This window comes from Moschus berezovskii, chromosome 11 (assembly GCF_049115385.1).
Source record: "Moschus berezovskii isolate FMDL1 chromosome 11, NW_MosBer_1.0, whole genome shotgun sequence".
Classification (NCBI taxonomy): domain Eukaryota; kingdom Metazoa; phylum Chordata; class Mammalia; order Artiodactyla; family Moschidae; genus Moschus; species Moschus berezovskii.
Genome location: NC_142470.1, coordinates 70,554,097 through 70,574,400, shown reverse-complemented (window position 1 = coordinate 70,574,400; position 20,304 = coordinate 70,554,097). Strand labels below are relative to the sequence as shown.

General features: G+C 46.8%; 1 protein-coding gene across 5 annotated transcripts in view; it reads left to right on the top strand.

Annotated features, from left to right (window-relative positions):
- Positions 1 to 20,304, top strand: part of SPTBN1 (spectrin beta, non-erythrocytic 1) — a 214,008-nt gene that overhangs the window by 157,309 nt on the left and 36,395 nt on the right. For all 5 annotated transcript variants that reach the window (XM_088841465.1, XM_088841466.1, XM_088841467.1 and 2 more), the window contains 13 exons: positions 1,680 to 1,771; positions 3,181 to 3,261; positions 3,624 to 3,739; positions 8,907 to 9,019; positions 10,135 to 10,322; positions 11,326 to 11,443; positions 12,452 to 12,610; positions 13,238 to 13,540; positions 15,559 to 15,712; positions 16,351 to 17,221; positions 17,316 to 17,453; positions 18,222 to 18,978; positions 19,781 to 19,983. In XM_088841465.1, the coding sequence (XP_088697591.1) occupies positions 1,680 to 1,771; positions 3,181 to 3,261; positions 3,624 to 3,739; positions 8,907 to 9,019; positions 10,135 to 10,322; positions 11,326 to 11,443; positions 12,452 to 12,610; positions 13,238 to 13,540; positions 15,559 to 15,712; positions 16,351 to 17,221; positions 17,316 to 17,453; positions 18,222 to 18,978; positions 19,781 to 19,983 (3,293 nt within the window). The remainder of the gene's footprint in view (positions 1 to 1,679; positions 1,772 to 3,180; positions 3,262 to 3,623; positions 3,740 to 8,906; positions 9,020 to 10,134; positions 10,323 to 11,325; positions 11,444 to 12,451; positions 12,611 to 13,237; positions 13,541 to 15,558; positions 15,713 to 16,350; positions 17,222 to 17,315; positions 17,454 to 18,221; positions 18,979 to 19,780; positions 19,984 to 20,304) is intronic.

Here is a 20,304-nt window from a genome sequence, read left to right as displayed (position 1 = left end):
AGGTTTTATGCTGCTTTCCCTTTAAAAGAGACTAAAAGATGATGTGAGAAACTGGAATAAAGGTCTTGGAGTTTGCTTAGTCCACACAGGGAGATGTCTTCATTTCAGAATGGTAGGTTCTGTTTCTGAAAGACCAAGTCTGAAAACAGATTCCATTCCTGAGATAGAGGAAAGCTGATGGGAGTTAATGTGTAAAATTCCACCTGCCCTTGAGCGAGGGTTACTCTTGCATACTCTTTGTAATTTAGAATTTATGCAAACTCAAGACTTCTCTTGGAGAATTTTTTTAGAAGCGTAATAGTTTCAATTTCTAGGTGTTTTTCCTAGTTGAAAGTTTCTAACTTTTTAATCTTAACACGTGCCTCTGTTTTATCCTCTTCCTACCTCTTTTTCTTAAAAGAATTCCAGGGTGTGTTTCTAGATTAGATGGAAAGAACTTTGACATTGGCCAGGACTGGGAAGCTTGGAATAGTTAGAACTGAGAGAGAATGGATGGCCTTCTAGGCCGATACCATTTCCCCCAACTCCGTTTCACATTTTATTAGTATAGTCAAGGAAACTGAAGACAGAAGGGTGTTTAGGGCATTAGTCTAAAAATCACGTAACTGGTAGGCAGCCCATGATCCAAAGAACTGACATGTAGGTTTCCTTACTAAGAGCCCAGCCCTCCATATTTTGTATTTCTTCAAGTGCACAGCAGTGCTCTGAGATAACCACTCCTCAGAGGGGAAGCTGAGGAACTCACCCAAGGACATGAAGTATGTGGGGGAACCTGGGTTCAAATCTAGGAAGTCTGACTTTGGTCCCAGTGGACCAGGCTCTATGTCCTGTTGAGAATCAGCAGACTATGAGTGCCTTACGAATGTAGGCTGTCTTAGTCCATTCAGGTTGCTAAACAAAGTGCCCCAGGCTGGGTGCCTTCCAAGCAGTAGACTTTTATTGTTTACAGTTCTGGAGGCTGGAAGTCTGGGACTAGAGTGCCAGCATGGTCAAAGGAGGGCCCACTTCCAGGTCACAGACTTCTCATTGTACCCTCACTTGGTGGAGGGCTCTAGGAAGCTCTCTGGAGCCTCTTTTATACATGACCCATTCATGAGGCCCAGGACTCCCAAAGTCCCCACCTCTTCATAATCATTTTTTGGGGGGATTAGGATTTGAGCATACGAATTAATGAGAGTTGGGAGCACAAATATTCAGACCATGTAGCACAGAAGCACAGCGTTTAAGGGCACTGTTTCTCTGAGAGTTTGGGTCAGTTTTCAGGAAATGGTGCATACACAGTCCTCATCAACAAAGGACTCACTGATTCTGGTGTGGAAAATCTTAGGTTGTGCAAAAACAGTATTTTCCTAAAGTCTGCTGGGATTCAAAGTATACCATACCAACCACCATTTCTAGCCTGTGGTTGAGAAAGATGGGCTATGCTGGGAGTAGAAATGACCCCTAATAGGTTCTAAGAAGTCATGGCAGGTAACTAGTCTTCACTTTACTCTTTGTGCAAAGTAGAGAACCTAGTTCTGGTCGTTATTTCCAAGAAGTGAACCCTGGCTTCAGAAAGCAGTTTTCATTGACCCTCAAAGTAGACATTCTGCAAGGCTAGGTGTTGACCTAAAGTTTACTCATTATGTATATGCGGACCTGACATATCTGTTCGTCTAATATTTCTCTGTAAACCTTAGATCCAGGATATCAGTGTAGAAACTGAAGACAACAAAGAGAAGAAATCTGCCAAGGATGCTTTGCTCTTGTGGTGCCAGATGAAGACAGCTGGGTGAGCATGAACCTGGGGTTTAGGGGCTGCTTCTCCCCAGACTCAGTTTTACCAAAGTCTTCACTTGACCGGTGTTGACAAGTATCTTTTCCACTGCTTCCACTGAGATGTCTTGTTAACTAGTAAGCAGTTGAGACGCTGATATTTCAGCTAGCTCTTGGGACGGAATGAGTTGATTTATATTCTGGACCTGTCATCTGCACAATCAATTTCCTTCTGTTTGTTTATTAAGCAAGTTCCAGAGAGAAGTTTATCTTGCATTCTAAAACCCTGAAACTGTGTTTAAAAATCTCATCCATGGTATTTGTAAAAATTGTGGGCTTTCTCCTAAGTTCTGTGCTTTGGGAAGCTTTGTGCAGTAACTTAAGTGGACAAGTGTAATGTACAAACTTAGTCTCTGTACATTATCTGAGTTTGCCTGCCTTTTATTCTTTCATTGAAATTTCAGTGAAGATATTTTTTAGAGAATTGCAATTTTGTTTATTGCTCACTGAAACTGTTGAAGCTCCCAGGTAGTAATTGAGAACTGGTTTTGTCCCAGGTTGATGTATATATTTTTTTAAGTTTCTATTGAATTTATTACCATATTTCTTTTGTTGTTTATGTTCTGGGTTTTTGGCAATGAGGCATTTGAGATCTTAGCTCCCCAACTGATCAGGGATGCAGGGATTGAACCCGCATCCCCTGAATTGGAAGACAAAGTCCTAACCCCTGGGCTACCGGGAAGTCCCCCAGGTTAACCTTGTAGGTCAGAGCTATATGGAGGACAGTTGTAACTGTAATAGGCGTGATCAATCAGAGATAACTGTGGAAACCATAAAGAGTGTAAGGCTTAGTAAGGGGATCAAGTTAGGAATGAACTTTTAATCAACCACGGATAGAAAGTTATTAATAATCAGTGTGGTGTAGAGTAGCTGATTGATTATTGGTAAACATTATAGGGAAGTGTTTCAGGAAGGCACTTGATTCAGTGATATAAGGAAGAAGGAAAGCTGAGCGTTTGAACAGGTAACCCTAGCTACTTCCTCTCCCAAGTGATGTGTGCACTCAGGTATCCGTGTTTGCAGGCTTCTCATAGTTGAGCTGGGGGCGTGGAAAGCCAGTGACGCAAGGAAGCCTTGGAGGCATCTAGTCAGGGTTGCCTTTTTCTCAGTAAGCATGGGGTTTTCAATTGAGGACACAGATCACAGGTTGAAATTACCAAGAAGGAAAGCCATGTGAGTATGTGTTTGTTTTTATTTTTCAACAAGCGGAAGTTGAGGCGATCTTAGCTTCAGCTTGATTGTCTTCAGTGTCTTTATTTCGTTACGGTCTCACATTTTCGCAGTACCAACAGGCTTTTCTTTAAACACTGCATTTAGCAAAGCACAGAACTTTATTTGGTAATTGCCTTGCGTTGTGTTTCTTAGGTACCCCAACGTCAACATTCACAATTTCACCACCAGCTGGAGGGATGGCATGGCCTTCAATGCACTGATACACAAACACCGGTGAGTCCTTTGGGGTCACGCTGACCACACTGGGGGAGGACGTTGGCACCCTTGTATAGCTGACTGGGGTGATATTCCGTCCTCACAGTCGTTGCCTCAGATGTTGCACCACGGTGGAAACCCCTGCCTTCCACTTGAGGAGAGTGGGAGAGAGTGCGTAAAGTGTCCCAAACAAAGGAAACGAGTCTGCCAGTTCTCTTCAGTTCTCTTAATAAACTTTGAGATTGTTTATTCAAAAATTGGGTTTCATTGTTTGATGATTAAATAATGTTGTAGGCTTTTACTCCTAAGTGGACACCATTGGTCTCACGGTGTGTTTTCAAGCTGCGGTTTCTGTTGTGTTCCACTGTTGTTCTCCACAGGCCTGACCTGATAGACTTTGACAAACTAAAGAAATCCAATGCACACTACAATCTACAGAATGCCTTTAACCTGGCAGAGCAACACCTTGGCCTCACTAAACTCTTGGACCCTGAAGGTAAGGAGCCAAGGGGTAAGAGGAGTAAATAGAAAAGCTGCTTCATGTCAGTTTGTTTACGGGCACCATGTGCTTTGGGAATTATCTGAGGAAGAGGAGCTTAATGTTGGTATATGAATTACTTGAGGATTTGTGTAGAGGATTATACCTGAAAAGGCCTTGAAAGATGAGTGTGATTTAAACATGTTCCAAAGGAGAGGTCATGGTAGGCAGAGGGATTTATATGAGCAAAGGAACCAGGAAAGAGGAAGGTGTAACAGGGGACTACCAGTTCATTGGGGGTGGTGTTAGCTTAACAGTAGGAAAAATACAACCAGAAAGGTGAGTGGGGGCCCAACAGGTAACAGTTTTTCGAGGTTATTCAGCAGGCAATGGGGAGTCACCATAGGTGCTTAGCCTCTGTGTTTAAGGAAGAGGGTGTGAGCAGGCTCTCCGCCCTTGCTGGTTGACTGATAGTCTGGCAAGAGCATGGTTTGGCCTGGGGGCAGGAAGGTTTAGGAGCCTCCTTAGCAGACTGTGCAGTATTTGCTTCTGAGTAAGAAGAGCTTACTAGACTAGATCTGATAGATAGAGTGCCTGATGAACTCTGGATGGAGGTTCGTGACATTGTACAGGAGACAGGGACCAAGACCATCCCCATGGAAAAGAAATGCAAAATGTCTGTCTGAGGTGGCCTTTACAAATAGCTGTGAAATGAAGAGAAGCGAAAAGCAAAGGAGAAAAGGAAAGATATAAGCATCTGAATGCAGAGTTCCAAAGAATAGCAAGGAGAGATAAGAAAGCCTTCCTCAGCGACCAATGCAAAGAAATAGAGGAAAACAACAGAATGGGAAAAACAAGAGATCTTTTCAAGAAAATTAGAGACTGCAAGGGAACATTTCATGCAAAGGTGGGCTCGATAAAGGACAGAAATGGTATGGACCTAACAGAAGCAGAAGATATTAAGAAGAGGTGGCAAGAATACACAGAAGAACCGTACAAAAAAGACCTTCGCGACGAAGATAATCACGATGGCGTGATCACTCACCTGGAACCAGACATCTTGGAATGTGAAGTCAAGTGGGCCTTGGAGGGCATCACTACTAACAAAGCTAGTGGAGGTGATGGAATTCCAATTGAGCTATTTCAAATCCTGAAAGATGATGCTGTGAAAGTGCTGCATTCAATATGCCAGCAAATTTGGAAAACTCAGCAGTGGTCACAGGACTGGAAAAGGTCAGTCTTCATTCCAATCCCAAAGAAAGGGAATGCCAAAGAATGCTTAAACTACCGCACAATTGCACTCATCTCACACACTAGTAAAGTCATGCTCAAAATTCTCCAAGCCAGGCTTCAGCAATATGTGAACCATGAACTCCCAGAGGTTCAAGCAGGTTTTAGAAAAGGCAGAGGCACCAGAGATAAAATTGCCAACATCTGCTGGATCATGGAGAAAACAAGAGAGTTCCAGAAAAACATCTATTTCTGCTTCATTGACTATGCCAAAGCCTTTGACTGTGTGGATCACAAGAAACTGTGGAAAATTCTGAAAGAGATGGGAATCCCAGACCATCTGACCTGCCTCTTAAGAAACCTGTATGCAGGTCAGGAAGCAACAGTTAGAACTGGACATGGAACAACAGACTGGTTCCAAATAGGAAAAGGAGTACGTCAAGGTTGTATATTGTCACCCTGCTTATTTAACTTCTGTGCAGAGTACATCATGAGGAACACTGGGCTGGAAGAAGCACAAGCTTGAATCAAGATTGCCAGGAGAAATATCAATAAGCTCAGATATGCAGATGACACCACCCTTATGGCAGAAAGTGAAGAGGAACTCAAAGGCCTCTTGATGAAAGTGAAAGAAGAGAGTGAAAAGGTTGGCTTGAAGCTCAACATCCAGAAAACAAAGATCATGACATCTGGTCCCATCACTTCATGGGAAATAGATGGGGAAACAGTGGAAACAGTGTCAGACTTTATTTTTGGGGGCTCCAAAATCACTGCAGATGCTGATTGCAGCCAGGAAATGAAAAGACGCTTACTCCTTGGAAGGAAAGTTATGACCAACCTAGATAGCATATTAAAAAGCAGAGACATTTCTTTGCCAACAAAGGTCCGTCTAGTCAAGACTATGGTTTTTCCCGTCGTCATGTATGGATGTGAGAGTTGGACTGTGAAGAAAGCTGATCGCCGAAGAATTGATGTTTTTGAACTGTGGTGCTGGAGAAGACTCTTGAGAGTCCCTTGGACTGCAAGGAGATCCAACCAGTCCATTCTAGAGGAGATCAATCCTGGGTGTTCATTGGAAGGACTGATGCTAAAGCTGAAACTGCACCTCATGCGACGAGTTGACTCACTGGAAAAGACTGATGCTGGGAGGGATTGGGGGCAGAAGGAGAAGGGGACGACAGAGAATGAGATGGCTGGATGGCATCACCGACTCGATGGACATGAGTTTGAGTGAACTCCGGGAGTTGGTGATGGACAGGGAGGCCTGGCGTGCTGTGATTCATGGGGTCGCAGAGAGTCGGACACAGCTGAGCAACTGAACTGAACTGAAGAAGAGCTTAAATGAGGACAATGCACCAGGAGCCTGTGGCTGGCAGAAAGAGTTACATGTAGTCCCTCCTTGTGGCCTGCTACTTGGAGGCATAGCACCCTCGTCTGCATAGAACCAACTTCTCTCTGCCCCACAGATCCCTGCAGCAGAACCTCAGTGATTGACTGTGAATGACACAGAGCAGACCTGTGTGGGGCAATCCAATGGGCTGTAACTCTTTTATTTACAAAATCCTAATCGTAGGCTTCATCTTCGCATGAGCTGTCATAATGTTTTCTAATGTAGAGAAGTATTCGAAATACGAAAGAATTTGTTTGTAGGGCTGGAACTTTTTAGACCCTCTCAGCTGTGAGTAGATACTGAGAAAAAGCTGTATGTGAGTGAAAGTTTAAAGTTCTTACAAATATAGAACAGGAAGTTAAACTCCCCAAGGGCAGGTCGAGGTCATGAGGCTGCCAGGCAGGCTTCTTGCTATTTTCCAGTGCATCAGATTCACTGATAGGTTTACTGCAGGAAGTTGAGATAAAATTATCTTTGTGCCAGCCCGTTAAGTGATTTCCCAATATAAACAGAAAACTAAAATTCCTTTGGCTGTGATAAATCTTTGTACTTAACCCCTGCCTTACTGTGGAAAGGTATCCTCCCTGAGCCATAGGTCTTTGTGCTGAGATAAAGAATCTTTTTTTGAAATCACTGTGATAAAAAATTTAATAACTTGCTCATTAGTTGATCTTTCTAATCACTACCCACTATGAAAAGGGGATTGATGTTCCCCAGGTCATTTGAAGACAAGGAGCTAAAAAAAGCAGTTGCTGTCATTCATCCTGTGGTTTTGATCTTGATTATTAGTTGTCCTTAGCTATTGTTAGTTGCCCAGTGTCCCAGAGAGCATCCATTTAAATAGAATTGTAAACAACTTAAAAATGGTCTTGCCTGCTCACTCTTTCCCAGTCATCTCCCATTTTGTGTTTATTAAATTATACACAGGGCCAGGGCCAGCACTTTTTCCCTGACCTTCCTCCACTTCTGTCTCCGTGGGGCCCACATTGACAGAGCCAGACACAGGAGTTGGTCACAAGGGCCCTGGAGTGGGAAGAGTAGCTGTGGACCCCTCTTCCATTGGCTGCTTCAGTGAGCCTCGGCAGGGAGCTTTCCCACTCTGGGCCCCGGTGGTCTTGTCTTTAAGAGAAACAACCCTATCCACTTCTATCATCCTGGCAGCAGTGGAGGTGCACGAGTGAATGCACTTTGAAAAAATAGCCCACTATGTCAGCAAAGAGCTGTGTGTTCTCTCCTCGGTGTATCCTGAACTGTGTACTTCCTTCATCATTGCCATACCCCAAAGACTCACCACCTTCATTCATTTGCTCCCTCCCTCAATAAATGTTTATTAACCACTCACTCTCTATATATACACAGCTCGTTAGGAGGGGAGGGTCAGAGTGGCACTCAGTCTTATAAGACTAATGAAATGTGCATAAGTAATCATAGAGCCTGACAGAAAGCAGAGTATAAACAAAGTCCTTTTGAGGACAGAGGAGACAGTCATTCCAGCTGCAGGGATCAGAAATGACTGTGAGGGAGTGTTAGCTTCTAAACTGGACCTGGAGAATAAGAAGGATGTGATTGGGGTAGGGAAAGCCCTTTCAGGCAAAGGGAAGTTGAAAGTGGAAGGAATATTGGAAATTGCTGGACTGGTGATGGTAGTGGTGGTGGTGAATAGTTCAATTTGATTCAGATCTATGGCGCCTTACAAGAACTAGTAGGCTATCGAATGAGAAATGTCTAGAATGGTGCTTTCCACTTAGAGGAAGCTTGATAAATATTCGATGGCTGGATGAAAGGGAGGGAGGGAGGGAAGGAAAGTTATGGGAAGTTGTAGAGGACTTCGGGACTTATTCTTCAGACTGCAGGGCACTTTTTGAGTAGTTTGGACTTAGAGGAAGTATGCTCACAGCTCTGCTCCTGGAACATCAGTTGAGTGCAGTGTGTAAAGGGAATTGAGTAGCAGGGAGCCCCAGCAAGGAAAGCCATTGCTTTAGGTCTGGTATGTGACTGTGAGAGTGATCTGAGAGTGACAATAGATTCCATGAATAGAATCGTCTGGTCTCAGCCCTGGTGACTGACTGGATGTGAGTGACAAGGAGATAAAGATGTCCATAGGCTTAGTGACTGGGAAGAACTCTGGTGCCATTGGCCAGAATAAGAAGCACAGAGCAACTTGGGGGTGAGGGAGGTGAACATGGTATGTCTGGGTAGTACCCACATCGCTGAATTATCTGACTCAATTCTAACTATGTTATTCATTTCCATGTAGTAGTTTTGCGTGTATTTCATTATCTCAGTGGCCTAGGATTCTTGAGAGAAAGGATCAGGTCTTTTAAGACTTTTATGTCTTTATTGGCAATAGGCAGTTTTGAATGTTCATATAATAAAAGAGGTGGTGAGGTGGTTTCATCCTCTTTAGTTAGCCTTACAATCAGCAGTCTGATGCCAGAACTTTCAAGCCCCTAAAAATGAAGGCATGGGCCTGTTGAGTGTTGAGCAGCTCTTCTGGGTTATTCCTGTTACCTGGGTGGCAATGCAGTGAGCAGAGCACCGAACAGAATCTTCTCTGGGTTACAGATATCAGTGTGGACCACCCCGATGAGAAGTCCATTATCACTTACGTGGTGACTTACTACCACTACTTCTCAAAGATGAAGGCCTTGGCTGTTGAAGGAAAACGAATTGGAAAGGTGAGCTCACACCAGTCCTGTAAGTTGTGAGACGTAATGAAGATTTGTGTCTAAATGTGTTGCCACCATGCCTCAGACATTGTGGTGCTGGGAGTTCTTGATGAAGTTCTCCCATGGCAGGGAAGTGGGCAGAAGCCTGCCATCCCAAAGAGTAACAGGAGGTGGGCATGGTGGCTGAAATACTTAGGAAGAACATTTAGGGGGGATCTCATACCCAGGGCTTCCCTGGTAGCTCTGCTGGTAAAGGATCCACCTGCAGTGCAGGAGACCCTGGTTCGATTCCTGGGTTGGGAAGATCCCCTGGAGAAGGATAGGCTACCCACTCCAGTATTCTTGGGCTTCCCTGATGGCTCAGATGGTAAGGAATCCTCTTGCAATACAGGAGATCTGAGTTTGATCCCTGGGTTGGAAAGATCCCCTGGAGGTGGGCATGTCAGCCCACTCCAGAATGCTTGCCTGGAGAATCCCCATGGACAGAGGAACCTGGCAGGGGCTATAGCCCATGGGGTCGCAAAGAATCGGACACGACTAAGCAGTGCTGCACACAGGCCCGAAACACCCCTCCCCTACAGCCTTACCAGAAAATTGAGTATTAAAAATCTGATTGAGTTGCCTGATGTTATGGCTGTGAAAATCCTACTTAACATGCTTGGAAAGGCCTTAGAATAAGGCTTTTTAAATTTTTTTGTTTGGCTGATGTTCCCCTGCCATCTATTTCAAAACACCTCAGACCAGAGGACCTTGTCTTCCCAGTGCAATAGAATGGAAAATCCACTGGTGTTCACAGAATATGACCAAACCAGATAGAGTCCTTTTTGTTTCTAGGAATTTTGGAGCCCAGGCATCAGGAGTCATTCAGGATCTCAAACCCTTTGCCTTGGGGTTGGGAGGTTACAGAACCAATTACAGTTGAGTTAAGCTGTCATTGCTCACAAATAATAGCCACAGTCTGAGCGCCTATTAGCAAATGGTTCTTGGAGTTTAGTGCCAAAGTCTCGGAGAACCATTTCAAAGCCAGTCATTAAGCATGTGCCGGCTCCTGGAGGGCTGCAGTCAGGTTCCCCTTACGTAGTGATGCTACCTTGCTTTTCCATTTTTCTAACCCTTGTTTACAGGTGCTTGACAACGCTATTGAAACAGAAAAAATGATCGAAAAGTATGAGTCCCTTGCCTCTGACCTTCTGGAGTGGATTGAACAAACCATCATTATTTTGAACAATCGCAAATTTGCCAACTCACTCGTTGGAGTCCAGCAGCAGCTTCAGGCATTCAACACTTACCGCACTGTGGAGAAGCCCCCCAAGTAAGATGCAGATTGGAATGCATGACCCTTCCTATAGCCACAGACCCCTTTTTTCTGATTCACATGGTCTCATCTCAAAGTGAATGCCTTTCCCCAGCGGCCTGTCCTACTTCTTTTCATCTGAGTCTGTGTTGCTGAGATTTATTACAGATTGTACCCACCGTGAGCCCTTTCCAGTAGAAATGTGCCACTGGGACCATGTGATACATGAGAATCCTAAGAAATGGTGCAGGTCCCCAGTTCCTTCTCCTGAGCGCTTGTGTCTACTGTGTTTCAGAATTACATCGTTTCTGGATTTTAGAGAAATAGCAGATATGTTGTGTGTTATAAGCCTCCAGGTGGTCTGAGGCTGTTACTCATAATCAAGCCCACTAATGTATCAGTAGCGAAACGTGTAAATATTCACAAAGTGTGAATGAAGAAAAGATAGTTTCATATCAGTTCAGATCACGTTTTGTTGCCCCCCAAAGTTTGATTGTTCACATATTTTAAAAATTCATAATTGCCCAATAAGCATTGTGGATCTTATCTATTGCTTATTATGACTAGAGTCATTCCTCCTTTTTTCTGAAAACTCCACTCAGTAGTAAATTCCTGGCTGAAGTCCCTGCAGCCTGTTGACAGTGATACTAGGTGGTTGTTTGAAATAATCCTTGTTGAATGCATTCAGCTGTGAAGCAAGTTCATGGTCCAGGGTTTGGTGTCTAAATCTTGATGGAGTTGATTAACAAAAGAGTAGCACTCTGTGCCCCCAAATGTAAATCTCAGGAACAGTAACCAACCACAAGAAAAACCCCACAGTTGGGCATATACTGAGGTCTGCAGTACCCAAAAACTGTGGTTTCTCTAACACACATGTTTCACATAAGTCGGGATGGAGAGAAATGGCTTTTAAAATTGTGAGGCTGCATGAAGTGTCCATTTCTCCAGAAGCAGATGAATTTTCCCCTTTGAAGAAACAAAATATAGTAAATAATGTTTATGGCTGGTTTTCTCTGCCTAGATTTACTGAGAAGGGGAACTTGGAAGTCCTGCTTTTCACCATTCAGAGCAAGATGAGAGCCAATAACCAGAAGGTCTACATGCCCCGGGAGGGGAAGCTCATCTCTGACATTAACAAGGTATAAGACCCATCCATCTGGCCTGCTGTGTGGGCCCCAGTCTCCTGTAGGTTTTCTGGTGCTCTCAATGGGTCTTGATTGCTGAGAGATCTTGGAAGACCCCTTTCTGGTCTGTCGAGTTACTGAGTGGCAGTCGTTGCTCAGATAGTGCTCAGGATCAACGGAGTGCTTGTGGTGATTTGGGGGACTTTACTGGAGGTTTGGGGGATGTTAGATTTTATCAAACCAGGTTTAGCCTGTTTACCTTGCTACTCAGATCCACAGTCAGTTTACCTCTCATCTCTCCCAGGCTGCTGGCTCAGCCATCTTTCAGTTGCAGAGGGAGAATTCAAAACCTTATGTATCTGAAATCCCTAGAGGTTAGGGCTTAGGATTTTGACTCCTTCTGTCAGGGAAGCTGTCAAAAAAATTGTTTCTATACCTGTTATGTCTGCAAGTATTTCATTTCATTATTTCTAAGCAGAAACTTGAAAAAAATCTAGAATCGTGATCAGTTGTACACATTTAGATACCTTTTAAGAGGACTTTGTTAAATAATGTGAAATAAGATATTTCACAGGAATGAATTTAATTGGTGAGGATTTGGGGAAAAATACTCAGATCTATGAATTAAAAACAAGTGGCTCAGAGTGCAGTGAATGAAAGATTGATAATATGATTTCTTAGAAGAAGTCGTTTATCTTTTTTATATGCTGAGAGCTGTTGAAGATACTTTGCTTCTTCTCAATGAAAGTTAAGAGATTTGTAACTTAAGTTACGTTGTTCCATCTTCACTGTTTTGTTTTCCAGATGTAACACAGGATCTTTAAATTTAGATAGGGGAGAGTATTCCCCTGGGGCTCAACTGGGAGAAAATGAGTTTTTTTCCCAAGGCTAAGAGTCATTGAGGGTGGGAATGGGATTTCCCTTTTAAGTTCTTAGATCTTTTTGAGAAGCACTGGCTGTTAACTGCAGCCTAGGAATGGTTCCTTGAACATAGCCAGAAACCATTCTCTTTCATTTCCATAGGCCTGGGAAAGACTGGAAAAAGCGGAACATGAGCGAGAACTGGCCCTGCGAAACGAGCTCATAAGACAGGAGAAACTGGAACAGCTCGCCCGCAGATTCGACCGCAAGGCAGCTATGAGAGAGACCTGGCTGAGCGAGAACCAGCGTCTGGTGTCCCAGGTCTGCTCGAGAACTGTGTCCCCCCAGAACCTGGGCCACATCCAGGAGCCTTTGGACAGCTGTTGTCCACATCCAGCGTCCCATCTCATCCACTTCCCGTGGAGAGGATGTTTGTGATGTCCAATACAGTTTCTCTTCTACTGTTTATCTAGCTTTTCATAGGTCTGGAAGTAGCTTAAACAAAGTTTGTTTAGAGTTAGTGAGTGTGTGTGAACCATTCATATTTGTATAGTTTTGTTTTTTTTTTAATTTCCCTTTCTCCCAGCCTTTGGCCTTCAGGGCAGCTAGACTGGCCTTGAAATAAATAAGCGGCTCCTTTTCTTCTTGGCTTAACATGAGCCATCACCTGCTCCAGTCTCGTAGGTCAGGTGCTACATACATGCCTCGCCCCTCTGTAAAGTGAAATGTCACTGGTCTGCTTTGGGCCCATGAGCAGTACTGTGGGCCTCAGGGAAGGCAGAGGCCAGTGGGGTCGGGACTCCGGAGTCAGTGTTTGACTTTGGGGACCCCCCAACCCTGAAAATTAACAGGTATGCTCAGGACTCCACTTCCATTTTCTGTTTCTTTGTTCCACACTGGATGGCTTTTGAATTTTGTGTTCGTTCTTTCTGTTCCCTTTTCTCTTAGGACAACTTTGGATTTGACCTTCCCGCTGTTGAGGCCGCCACTAAAAAGCATGAGGCCATTGAGACTGACATCGCCGCATACGAGGAGCGCGTGCAGGCTGTGGTGGCTGTGGCCAGGGAACTGGAGGCAGAGAACTACCACGACATCAAGCGTATCACAGCGCGGAAGGACAATGTCATCCGGCTCTGGGAGTACCTGCTGGAGCTGCTCAGGGCCCGGAGACAGCGCCTTGAGATGAACCTGGGGCTGCAGAAGATATTCCAGGAAATGCTGTACATCATGGATTGGATGGATGAAATGAAGGTAAAAGACATGCCTGCCTACAGGCTGGAACTCATTCAGTCAGGCCTCTCTCTCTTCTGGGCCCCCCGACTAACCCCCAACACACAAACGCCCCTGGTCTAGTCGCCCACATACAGCCATGAGAAGGCTGTTGGCTCACATGTTAAGTGAGCTGTGAAGTGAGATGTAACAGGACCAGTTCCATAGCTGAAGGTCTGCTGCTGTGACTCAGATCTAATTTAGATAGATTCCATGGTAGGTGATCAGTGATTGTGATTTTCTGTGGTTTTAATTCTTTAGCATTGAGCTAGATCTCTGTCTCATTGGTCTATGTATGAGTGGCTCTGCTTTGGGGAAGGGCCCAGGCAGGTGGTGTGGAAGAGCAGGAGCCAGCATGAACAGAGTGCAGCCCTGCCACCAGGCAGCTAGAGTCCAGATCTGAGTGCCACAGCTTCCCTGCCTTCCTCTGCAAGTGGAGGATGTGTTTACCATCTCCCTCGTGCGGTTACAGAAAGAATTAAATGCAGGACATGTGTATCTATCATAGGACGGGGGCTGGAGAGGCTGCCAGTGCTCCCCTTCCATTATTGACAGCTCTAAGCATGGAGTTCCCAGCTCCCCCGTGACCCAGGAGGAGCCCTGCCTGTCCTGTCCTCTGATGCAGGCCCCTGATGAGAGCTCACCCATGCCCAGCCGTTCTCCTCCAGCTGGGAGGCATTCGGCCCTGTAGCCAGGGCAGAGTAGGGCAGTTTTCAGAAGGACCATGAAGCCTTCTTTATCTCGCACACTGTGTTTGTTTCCAAGCTTGACCTCTTGCAAGGATTTCCTTCCTGGGATGTGAGCCCTTGTCTTGTGCTTACCTCTTGAACTGTTCCTGGCAGGAGGAGCAAGGTCACTTCATACCATTGGTTTTTCCCTTTTATGGTCCCAGATATGTTCTCATTAGTCTTAACTGCCTAAAATAGAAATGTTCATAAAATCTAGCAGAGAGGTGCTTTGAACTTCAGAATTCATCCTCCACTTTGTAACTCACACTGGGCCAGGGACCTTCTCATAAGTAAGAGTGAAGTAGAAATTCTATCTGGAGATGATGTCTGATGAGACCATCCTTCTCCCCAAATTGGGGTGATGGAAGAAATGAAAGAAAATGTTAGCTGGTTCTAACTTAAACCAGAGACATTGCTTAGGGCATTGTCCTAAGGGTGATAGTCACCTGAGCTGACCTTGTTCTCCTTATTTGATTAAAGATGTGGTCTGTAAGCTTTTCCACCTGATGCCTCTTCCCATTGACTGTGTAAGTACAGAGGTATACCAGTGAGCTCTCAGACAAGGATATCCAGTTAAGGGGTCAGCAGCTTTGAGGAGATGTCTTTAAACTGTGATATGAAGCAGCTGTCACCCTTAATTGTCTTTTCTTGAATAGTTGTTACTGCACCAATTTCTTCTTGCTACTGCTACTGCTAAGTCACTTCAGTCGTGTCCGACTCTGTGTGACCCCTCAGACGGAAGCCCACCAGGCTCCCCCGTCCCTGGGATTCTCCAGGCAAGAACACTGGAGTGGGTTGCCATTTCCTTCTCCAATGTGTGAAAGTGAAAGTGAAGTCGCTCGGTCGTGTCCGACCCCTAGCGACCCCACGGACTGCAGCCTACCAGGCTCCTCCATCCATGGGATTCTCCAGACAAGAGCACTGGAGTGGCTTGCCATTGCCCTCTCCAAATTTCTTCTTGGAGGCCCAATTTATTTCATACTGGTGCCCCCTCCCTTCCTTTTTTTTTTTTTTCTTTCCTATTCTATACTTTTTAGCGTAGGTTTGACTTCTTATTTAATATAGATGATCATTAGTTTGTTACATCTCTCCTGCTACTTTTGGGTTTGTTTTGCTCTGGTTTTCTTGCCGTCATCTTCTTCTAAAGATACAGGGAGGGTGGCTGGAGGGATGGTACAGCTTGGCTGCTGGCTCCCATCCTGTCCACAGATGATGAGACGCTGAAGTCCAGGTTGTACTCACGGTTCTCCTCTCTGTGCCTCTTGTGTACAGGTGCTATTATTGTCTCAAGACTATGGCAAACACTTGCTCGGCGTGGAAGACCTGTTACAGAAGCACGCTCTGGTTGAAGCAGACATTGGCATCCAGGCAGAGCGGGTGAGAGGTGTCAACGCTTCTGCCCAGAAGTTCGCAACTGACGGGGAAGGTAAGGATGGATCGACCCCGACGGTACCTCCTCATCACCAGAGGCCTGTCTCTAGAGACTTGGATGAGCTGTGTGTGGTAGTGCAGCCTTGAAAGGTACCAGCCCTTTGTGGGTTCCCAGTGGGCCGTGTTGGGGATATAACAAGGTGCTGTAGGGTGGCCTTCTGAACACTTAACTCCAACTTACTTTTCTGAAATGGACCTGTCTTTCGCTTCAGTACCCAAGTGCTACTTGCTTATGTTTGGCAGTGAACTTTTGCCAGACCATACTCTGCAAATCCTCTTCCTGGCGTGGCTCTCTTGGCTTTCACACCTGGTCGTGCAGTTATTTGTTCTAAGTTTGTTTGGAAAAGTTTGGTTTTGTGCAGGTTCAGAAACATTTAAATGCAGCTGCCTTCTTTCTTATAGTTTGCCTCATTTTTTGGTTCCTAAGTGACCCAAAAGAAAATAATACTTGGGGGAAAAAAAAATAACATTGCTCCTCCCTCCTTTACCAGTCAAGATCCTGGAAGGTGGCCCTGCACTTTTCATGAATGGGGAACCTAGGAAGGAGAACAGGGGTGTAGCCGACTGCCTATCTGTGCACAGGAGCCCATGCTACCGCTGTCACACCCATGTGCCCGCCTTGATGTTACACAGGTTACAAGCCCTGCGACCCCCAGGTAATCCGAGACCGAGTGGCCCACATGGAGTTCTGTTACCAAGAGCTTTGCCAGCTGGCGGCTGAGCGCCGGGCCCGCCTGGAAGAGTCCCGTCGCCTCTGGAAGTTCTTCTGGGAGATGGCAGAGGAGGAGGGCTGGATCCGGGAGAAAGAGAAGATCCTGTCCTCTGATGACTACGGCAAGGACCTCACGAGCGTCATGCGCCTGCTCAGCAAGCACCGGGCATTCGAGGATGAGATGAGCGGCCGCAGCGGCCACTTCGAGCAGGCCATCAAGGAGGGTGAAGACATGATCGCTGAGGAACACTTCGGGTCAGAGAAGATCCGGGAGCGGATTGCCTACATCCGCGAGCAGTGGGCCCACCTGGAGCAGCTCTCGGCCATCCGCAAGAAGCGCCTGGAGGAGGCCTCGCTGCTGCACCAGTTCCAGGCGGATGCCGACGACATCGACGCCTGGATGCTGGACATCCTCAAGATTGTCTCCAGCAACGACGTGGGCCACGACGAGTACTCCACCCAGTCCCTGGTCAAGAAGCACAAGGACGTGGCGGAGGAGATCGCCAACTACCGGCCCACCATCGACTCACTGCATGAGCAAGCCAGCGCCCTGCCCCAGGAGCACGCTGAGTCCCCCGACGTGCGGGGCCGGCTGGCGGGCATTGAGGAGCGCTACAAGGAGGTGGCCGAGCTGACGCGGCTGCGGAAGCAGGCGCTGCAGGACACTCTGGCCCTGTACAAGATGTTCAGCGAGGCCGATGCCTGTGAGCTCTGGATTGATGAGAAGGAGCAGTGGCTCAACAACATGCAGATCCCAGAGAAGCTGGAAGACCTGGAGGTCATCCAGCACAGGTGAGTGGCTGCCGTGGGGTCACCCACCCACCCTCCCACGCTGCGCAGCCTCCGTGACCAAGCAGGTGACCACTCTGTTGAATTGCCTTTGCAGATTCGAGAGCCTCGAACCGGAGATGAACAACCAGGCTTCCCGGGTGGCAGTGGTGAACCAGATCGCTCGGCAGCTGATGCATAGCGGCCACCCAAGTGAGAAGGAGATCAAAGCCCAGCAGGACAAGCTCAACACGAGGTGAGCATGAGGCCAGTGGCAACAGGCTGGCTCCCTGTGCCCGGCTAGGAGGGTCGGGGTTGCCCCCTGATCCTCACGGTCAGGAATTTCCTACATGGCTTCACTGACACTGTGGCGCCATTATCATGGCATCAGCACCTGTCTTTCAGCATACCCTGGTTTTCTGAGGAGTGTCTCTGGGGGCAACATGGTTCAGGGCACCTGTCCCCCATGTGGGAAACGAGAGCCTACGTGAGACCCATGCCCAGCATAGTTGGTCATGGCATCAAGGTTGCACTTCTGCTATCCCTTTTAACGTGATTTCTGGAATAGGGTTTTAGCACGTTTGAGATGTAATTGGTGGACGAAAGTCCTAATTATCAAGGTAGACTTTTGTCCTGGTCTTATCTTTCTGTTGAATAAATACATTTGCGTGGGTCGTGGTGGCAGCTGAAACCTTGGGGTATGGGACATGTTTAATCGGTGCAGCTTGGAGGTAAGAGATGCGTTGCAGTTGGGGGGACAGATGTCTTGTCACTGCTCACCTTTATGCTCTTTAAGTCCCTCTCCTTGTCAGGCTTCTTACGGATTAAAGTGTCTCCCTGAGCTTTAGAGATGGTGATATTTGGTATCCACATACTGAGGGAGGTGGTTTTCCAAACAGCACATAGTCAGAGCAGAGGTGGCGGGAGAATGGCAGCTCTGACCGTCACTATGAATTTCATTGTCCAGCCACTGCCTTTTGTCCTGTCTCTCTCACTGCCTTCTCTGCCACCCTGGCACCCACAGGTGGAGTCAGTTCAGGGAGCTGGTGGACCGGAAGAAGGACGCACTCCTCTCCGCCCTGAGCATCCAGAACTACCACCTTGAGTGCAATGAAACCAAGTCATGGATCCGGGAGAAGACCAAAGTCATCGAATCCACCCAGGACCTGGGCAACGATCTGGCGGGTGTCATGGCCCTGCAGCGCAAGCTGACCGGCATGGAGCGGGACCTCGTGGCCATCGAGGCGAAACTGAGTGACCTGCAGAAGGAGGCCGAGAAGCTGGAGTCCGAGCACCCTGACCAGGCCCAGGCTATCCTGTCTCGGCTGGCCGAGATCAGTGACGTGTGGGAGGAGATGAAGACCACGCTGAAGAATCGTGAGGCCTCCCTGGGAGAGGCCAGCAAGCTGCAGCAATTCCTGCGGGACCTGGACGACTTCCAGTCCTGGCTCTCCAGGACACAGACGGCCATTGCCTCGGAGGACATGCCTAACACCCTGACCGAGGCCGAGAAGCTCCTCACGCAGCACGAGAACATCAAAAACGAGATCGACAACTACGAGGAGGACTACCAGAAGATGAGGGACATGGGTGAGATGGTCACCCAGGGCCAGACAGACGCCCAGTATATGTTCCTGCGGCAGCGACTGCAGGCCCTGGACACAGGCTGGAACGAGCTCCACAAGATGTGGGAGAACAGGCAGAGCCTGCTCTCCCAGTCCCATGCCCACCAGCAGTTCCTGCGGGACACCAAGCAGGCTGAAGCCTTCCTGAACAACCAGGTAACGTCCCCCACCACTAGGCCTCCTCCCCATCAGGCTGGGCCTTGGCTGCCTATGGGCTGCCGGTTTACACCTACTTGTGTGAAGTTAGAAGAGCAATGGACAGACATTTGTTTTCCCTGGCTTCTAAGGCACTGAAACCCATCACAATGAAGAGGGTAGAACTGCAGATTCCCATGGAGGCTGCCTTGCCTTGCAAAATACAAAATTCCGCTACAATAACAGTCTAGGACCTCTTAATGTCTCATAGTATGTCATCATAGTAGTTCATTACATTGACAACATTCTGAGATGTATTAATCCAGTCAAAAAGTATTTGGGGGGAACTTTTCTGAATGGTTTTGTCTTCCTTGCTCTTAGAAAGGTCAGGGTCTTGATCAAGTGACACAATGCAGAAATTAGAGAAAGAGCTAAGGATGGTCACCAGCAGCCGGGTTGATAATGTCTCTTGCAGGATTAGGTTTGAAGGGTCTGTTGCTATCACCTTATGGGCACATGAGCGGATCTTTGTGGCTGATGCACAAACCTTCATTTACTTCCCTCACTTGCTTTGGAGGAAAAATGAGAGCATTTAACCACTTAGGGGAATCTAGTCACTTTCAGCATCTCATTGGGATCCCCCCCCCCAACTTTTTATATTATCTGACTCCATAGATAATTTTAGCTAAGTGTGACAAAGCAGTTGTTGCAAAGTGTGTTGCACGGAAATTGGGAAGACTGGTTTTGTTTTTTCCTAATATTCTGAAGGCAAGTTGTATCTCATGGTTTTTCATCCTGCTGAGATTTTCCCTTTTTAATTAAGGAGTATGTTTTGGCCCATACTGAAATGCCCACCACCTTGGAAGGAGCCGAAGCAGCTATTAAAAAACAAGAGGATTTCATGACCACCATGGATGCCAATGAGGAGAAGATCAACGCGGTTGTGGAAACGGGCCGGAGGCTAGTGAGCGATGGGAACATCAACTCGGATCGCATCCAGGAGAAGGTGGACTCCATCGACGACAGGTACGGAGTCCTGAGGCTCTTAAGGGAGTCTCGCACCCTGGGACTCTCAAGCATCTGTATCATTGGCCAACGTCTTTGGGGCTATGGGTTTAAATTCCAAAGTGGGCAGGATACGGGCTTCTAGTAAAATTTAATCTACAAAAGCAAGCCTGAAAAGCCAAGCTAATCCCTAATCAAAGACTTACAGAGCTGGAGTGCTGAGTAGCAGTGGGGTGTAAGCCTGCCCTGTAAGAGGTGACACACAGCACATCACCCAGTGGGACCCTGAGAGCCAGACGCTTCCCCATCCAGCCAAACCCACATTCACCTTCATCCAAGCAA